General features: G+C 38.5%; 1 protein-coding gene across 1 annotated transcript in view; it reads left to right on the plus strand.

Moving 5' to 3' along the window:
• Positions 1-2,831: 2,831 nt before the first annotated feature.
• LOC108741484 overlaps positions 2,832-6,985 on the plus strand; it is a 52,831-nt gene continuing 48,677 nt past the window's right edge. Inside the window, exon 1 of the mRNA XM_025979040.1 lies at positions 2,832-3,042. Within this exon, the coding sequence (XP_025834825.1) occupies positions 2,832-3,042 (211 nt within the window). The remainder of the gene's footprint in view (positions 3,043-6,985) is intronic.

A 6,985-nucleotide genomic window follows, 5' to 3' on the forward strand; every position in this document is an offset into this window, starting at 1 on the left:
GGTTTATTGTTCTCGTAAACTATCGTCAAACAATGGCTAATATCTTCTCCGGATTGTTGTATTTTTATTATGAAACTAAGTCATAACTTTATGGTGTTGTCAGATAAGTCAGGACGGAAGGAATAGTAGGGATATAAAGCAGAAGATAGCGCAGGATCGAGTCATCTTCAACAAAAAGAGTCACTTCTATGCTCGCGAACTGCTAATTTATAAATTCGAAAAACATTGTTAAAGGTGTATGTTTGGATCGCGTGCGAAGAAAAGAAAAGGTTAGAAGCGTTCGAAATGTGATGTTACAGCCGAATGATGAGGATACCGTGGATAGAGAAGGTTAGAAATGAAGAGGTATTAGAAAGAATAGGAGAATAGAGGACTCTATGGAAGTCAATACAAAATAGGCGAGATAGGTTGGGAGGACACCTTCAGGTATGAAGATCTAATCAGAAACATATTAGAGGCAGAAACGGGAGTTAGGAGGAGTAGAGGTAGTTTTAGGAAAATGTGAAGATTAGCTCAGGATAGAAAAGAGTGGAGGTGCGTGTCCGAGCAGCCCTAGGACTGACAAATAAGTTCGTAGTGGTTAGTGTAACCTAGCCTACCTTCATTCACATTGTTGAATTTATTGGTTTTCACTAAATGTGCACTAAAGTCACAGATGGCGTTCACCACACCGTTTGTGGTACTTCCATCAGCTATTCAAATCAATCAGGTTTAGTTTAGTTTCAGGTCCGAGGACACCTTCCTTGGGAATCCGACGCTACCCAGTCGTTCGTACGGCTGGGTGTCTTTTAAAGATTTCCCCTCTTCTGCGAAAACATAAAAAAAAACGTTCAGATTTGTTGGTGTTATCTAGGGTTCGAAAAAGCAAAGTGCAAAAGATAGAAAATAAAAATACTTGAAAGGAATTTAAGGAGTTACCAGCAGACTTGGTAAAACAAGAAATGTCAAATGATGTGGCGAGTGGTTTCAATATAGTTCAGACTGGACGGACTTCCAAGCGATTTGCTCACTTCGACAAAGGGAAGTTAAAATTGTTTAGTATACCTTGCAATGACCTTTGTTCTATGGTAGCCAATGTATGGAAGTTTGGGTTGTGGATAACTGAACGCAGCCATCCGATGATCGGGGAAAGACCTAGACGTCAGAAGGGACAGTCTGAATCTAGATTCGACATACGGCAGTCGAAACCATCGGTAATACTATAATTACAATAATTATTTCAACCTGCATTTCAAATGCAATCCAAGTATAGACTTCTTCGAATAAATTGTAGCCTTTAATATTATTTCTTAAAAAATCAATTTTTAAATGTAGGGTAAACACAATATTTAGTAGCACGTTTCATAAGTAATCGAGAGACATTTGTACGTGTTGTCAAATTTATATTCGTCAATGCTTACCACAGACAATATGTCTTCAAAGTTGTTAAAGCCTGTCAGTTATAATTGAAATTGTTTAATGAAGCTGTAAGTAATTTGTACCCAGCGAAAAAAATTGTTTTACCAGTTTTCCGGTCTACGGTACAAGATGATTAAATTGTAGAGGTGTGCTAATGAATACACAGGACAACGTTCTAACGAGAACCTGATTAATAAAGCGACTTGGACGAGGGCGGTGGCGCCGGGGGCGGTTGCGGCCATGCCGGCGGCTTTAAATCGTTTAGCACAATTTATTCGAGCAAAGTATACGCTTTAATACGTACAAATAATAGCAAGTTTACAGGTGCTCGTTCATGTGTACACCGACTCGGGGAAGTCCAAAATTAACCAACTTAATTCCGAGTTAGTGGCTCGTAGAACCCTCGAGCCCTTCATCTCATTTTACCCTCATTCCCGCTTCCTCTCATACTCTTCAGGCACCTCTGGTTGTTGTTTCCTTTGGAAATACACTTACTATAAATAGATATGTTTATCCGTAGCATGAAAATAATAAATGTATCAGGTTCGCTTTTTCCTGGCAATAGTGTAGCCCAAAGATATCCGAAATTTACAGAAGACAGTTTACCATTCTGCTACCAATTTCCGAAGTCTTTATTTTAATAATGGTTACTTCATTCGTTAACATTTTTTGTTCATTTTATGGAAAAATTCAAATTCGCCAGTTAGGCTTTTATGGCTTAATAATCGTATAGAGTTCACAATTATACCGTTTTCTTTAGTTACAAGAAATTGGAATTGTGTTTCCGTAGTTTTTCTTAACTAAACTCTCGCCGCTCAATTGTACTCGGTTTTAGCTTTCCGTGTGTTCATTTACGATTCATCCTGAAGACGTATTACTCAAAAGTAAAAAACAAAGCTTTTGGGTTTTTCATTCCCACCAACCAGTAATGCTGGTGGGTGGGTAGTCCCAGCATTTGCCTAAGTGATCCAAGGAAACCACAGAAAAACTTGGAGCACAAGGTAGACGAACCCGGAATGGAACCGACGATCTCTCGAATGCAAAGCAATGGACTAAACCTCTAGGCCACGCCGCTGAATGGTGGAGCAATCGTCAATTCTATCTACTTATATTCTGTCTCTTTTTTTAGACCTATTGAACAGTGGAAAGGCAGATAGGTTTTATAAAATTAAGCATATGTCCGAAATGACGAGATGAAGACAGAAGAGAACGAAACTCTGTGGAATATTACTGCTCCAGCATTTGCCTAAGTGATCCAAGGAAACCACAGAAAAATTTGGACCAGAACAGATTGACCCAGAATCGAACGGCGTCCTTCCGAATTCTAAGCAATCGTCTAAAACTTTAGGCCATGCCGCTCTCTCGCTCATAAGTACTAATACACAACGGACTTTACAGATTTAACAGCATCTGCGTGTTCATCCCAAACAACAATGTTCCACGTTCACCCTTACCTTCACGCAAATCAGCCCTTGTCTCAACTACAGCACCACCACCGCTATTTCTGGTGGAGGCGATGCAGTCGTGCTGACGTTGACGGCACCGACGAGGCATCGTCAACGACGTCGTCATCGGCACACACAGCACACACTTCGATGAGCACTAAGTTCATCAAAGTCTACCGCATTAATAATTATCGCATACGTAAGTTGGTCGTGATTGTATGCACGTATTGCAGACGCTGATTGACTTAGCGCACCGGAGCGTAACACCCGAAGATTCTTTGTTGCACATAACCTACGTATTGTATATAATGTAATATGTGTATAACCATCAGGTTCTCCACTTGTATATTGAACATAATCTGCAGGGTTTCGTATATATGCAACAAACTACAAACTACCCCATTTAGCACCTGTGTTAATTTAAACGTAAAATTAATATTTGTCTAAAAATAGAAGAGCCAAATATATGTGTGTATAGATATATAGATGCTATTGTCTTATTACATATATATAATTATAAAATACCACAAATGGCACGGTAAACGCCATCTGTAGTACAATGCTACATTTTAGGATTACGTATTCTCAACAAGGTGAATTTAAATATATGGATATCTACTTGCTAAAACGAAATCCCGGCGTAGCTCATCACTGCGTGATAGGCACGTTACCATAATCCAAACTGTTTGCGACGCGCTGATGAGATCCAACAAGATCAAAATCACGATCCGCGTCTGGCAGTTTCGACAGAACACAGACCACTTCGAATTATTATATATAATTATATTTAATTAAAGTCACAATCAAGATATTTGATTTAAGAAGACTTTCATTCTACTTCCTTAAAATAGAAGCACATTATTAAAAAGTACTTTAGAAAGTTGTTAAGGAATTAATTTGTCTATTAGGCGATATTGCCATAATCATAACTGGTATATATTTTAAGTCACCCCACAAAGAATACGCTTGGTCAAAATTGCACTCCATGTTCTTCAAATTACCCTAAATTGTTTAATTTTATAAAAGGAGAACTCTAGTCTCAAAGAAGATTTAAGGAAATACGTTGAAACCGAAGATGTTTGTCATTTTAAACACCTTATCACTTTGTTTCCGTCTTATGCGTGTAAGGGTATACAGGAACATATACATGTATGTACAGTGAATATACATACATATACATATATGAAAGAGAGAAAACCAATAACGACGCGAATATGTAAAATTACAGAGAACGGTAATATGGGGAAATCAAATTCCGTCGTAACTCCGCGGCTCTATTCTATTAGTTAATTTGCATTCCTTGCGCTAATGTTACACACAGAAACGCAATTAAATCCTACTGCTAACAGCTGCGATGACACAACCAAACACGTTCATTTCCAGTCCACCCTCAACTACCTAACAACGAACCGAAGCATGCATCCTACAGGTACAGAAAATCTTCACAGGTATGCACACGGTAATACCGTATCATTATTCCAGCAGCTACTAGTTCAACGCGTCCAATTTCACAAGGATCTTACGTAGAGTAACTTGTAAACAACCCCCACTCTAGGCAGAGAAGAGAGACTAGTATAGAAGTCCAATTCAAATGGAGGACTAAAACGTGAGTAAGAAATTCTAAATAGAACCAGGAGATGGCGTTGCTATGAAAATGAGCGCCTCAACGCTGTATTGAGTCGGAGCAAAGAGTGAACGCAGTAATGGCAGGGGTAAATAGTAGAAGTGGTGGGATCATAGAACGCATAAGTCTTTTTACTTTGCTGTTGTAAGCCAAGTTTGTAAAGAAAAAAAAAACGGTTGATTTTCCGAAGCGACAACTACCGGTCGGATGACAGAAGCTTCGAGATTTACCGACATGTTATCCGAAACGAAGTCCGGATTATTAACCCAGCATTGGACTTCTATACTAGTCTCTCTTCTCTGCTCTAGGTCTCCAAGACTCTTCTTCGAGTATGGTAAGTTGTCTATACGTTACATTACCCCTTCCCTCCTAAAACTGGTGTAACGTCTACACGTTACAACAGAAGCAAACGAAAGTGAGAAAAACTTGTGACAAAAAAGCTAATCAGTAGATAAACGGTAATATAAAACTAGATGCTATTTCACAGCCCCTTTATATAGTATCAAACGGAGCAGGTAAATTCTCTTTATGTTAGAAACGGTCTTGTTCATAACTTATCCCTTATTCTGTCTTCTAAAGTACATTCCTGCCGCTACATGTGAGTGCATCCTTGGGGACAGGGAATGACGCAGATAGCGTCTCCATGAAAGTCAAATTTTAAATCATTATTAAGCCTGTGCCCGAACCGAACCGGAGATATCCGTCGTAATTGATTTTGACTTTGGCGAATAAATATTTATACCTCCCAGTAGTTTGCCGGTAACTTAATTATTATTTCCCATTAAGGGACCGAGAGGGAGAGAACGAAGAAACAGTCTTGCTGAAAATAGGACCAGCTCGGGAAACTTGATATTATATCAGCAGTCTGCAATAGTTAGGAGGGAAATTGATGACTACAGACTGTCACTTTCAAGGAATGCTATAAAGATATAACGATAAGATACAGGGTGATCAATAAAAAGGAGAGAAGATAGCAACGTCACAATAGTGTAATGAATTTTGTGTCAACTGCCCACATCATTACCTGCTCCATATTTCGAACGTCGGAAAACTGAAATCCATAAAATTGAAAAGTTACTATTATGCTCTCCTCAGACATCAAATCTTGCAATTATTAGCCCATCCAACTAACTGTAATCCACAATTAATAGTAAATCTCTACATCAGCATGAACGACATTCTTTCTTACAAATCCGTATAACATTTGTTGTATATTTTCGATCATTGTTCAACCATTTTATAAAATGTGAGATAAGTAAACAAGTGAACAATCTGATTGATTTCGTAAGAATTTCACTGTGAAATCCCTCTGCTGGATCGATGTGGTTTCGTGTCGTATTTGTTACATTGTGTTGATGGTGTAAAGCATAAAAGATCAGCATAAACGGCTATAATGGGAACAGGCGTCTTCGACGTGGAGACAGATAGCAAGGAGCGTCTGAATAGAGGCGTCGAAGTTCGTCTCGGCGACGCTCAGCGTCGACCATAAACATCCGCCGCAAACGGCGAGATAATCTTTATCTCCGTATCATCTTCGGCATTTTACGTTTTGTCGTTCGACTTGGACGGTTAGCTTAATCGTTATAGTTTTCCGTTTCGTCTTTTTGTCCGACGAATTCAGATTAGACCTTTATGGTCTGCATGTGTGTATAGTATAGTGTGTAGATAAATTATTAAACTATGAAAACAAAAATGGAAGTCCCAGATAAAGCACTCCAAAAAGCTGAAACCTCAACGCCAAAACGCTGCACTAAATGTCCAGTGTACTTTTTGGGAACAAAATTGTCTTCTTTAGAGATTGATGAGATGAGTTTCAAGTATTCCACATTCGGAGATAACTCTTAATCCAGAGAACAATACCTTTCTCTTTAAAATAGTATAGGAAAAATTTTAGCTTCATTCAAATACAATAAAATCAAATGGAGTTTGAATAGTATCAACCACTAAAACCCAAATTCCACACCAAAACGTTTCAAACCTTAAAACGAGGTTCAGCATCCAAGGTGTCATGTCATCGTCAGTTAGAGACTTCAGACTAACAATAGTCTTTCTTGCACTGATTCCAACTTTATTGAATTTGGTTTAGGATAAGTATAAAGGTATATATAATATATACTTGTAAGCTTTATACTTACCCAAAATCAAATTCAATAAAGTTGCAATCAGTGCAAGGAAGACTGTCTAATGTTGATATATATAATTATAAAATACCACAAATGGCACGGTAAACGCCATCTGTAGTACAATGCTACATTTTAGGATTACGTATTCTCAACAAGGTGAATTTAAATATATGGATATCTACTTGCTAAAACGAAATCCCGGCGTAGCTCATCACTGCGTGATAGGCACGTTACCATAATCCAAACTGTTTGCGACGCGCTGATGAGATCCAACAAGATCAAAATCACGATCCGCGTCTGGCAGTTTCGACAGAACACAGACCACTTCGAATTATTTTATTCGATTATGGTGACGTGCCTATCACGTTGAGGTTAGCTACGCCGGGATTCGTTTC

This window comes from Agrilus planipennis, unplaced genomic scaffold, assembly GCF_000699045.2.
Source record: "Agrilus planipennis isolate EAB-ADULT unplaced genomic scaffold, Apla_2.0 scaffold212, whole genome shotgun sequence".
NCBI lineage: Eukaryota > Metazoa > Arthropoda > Insecta > Coleoptera > Buprestidae > Agrilus > Agrilus planipennis.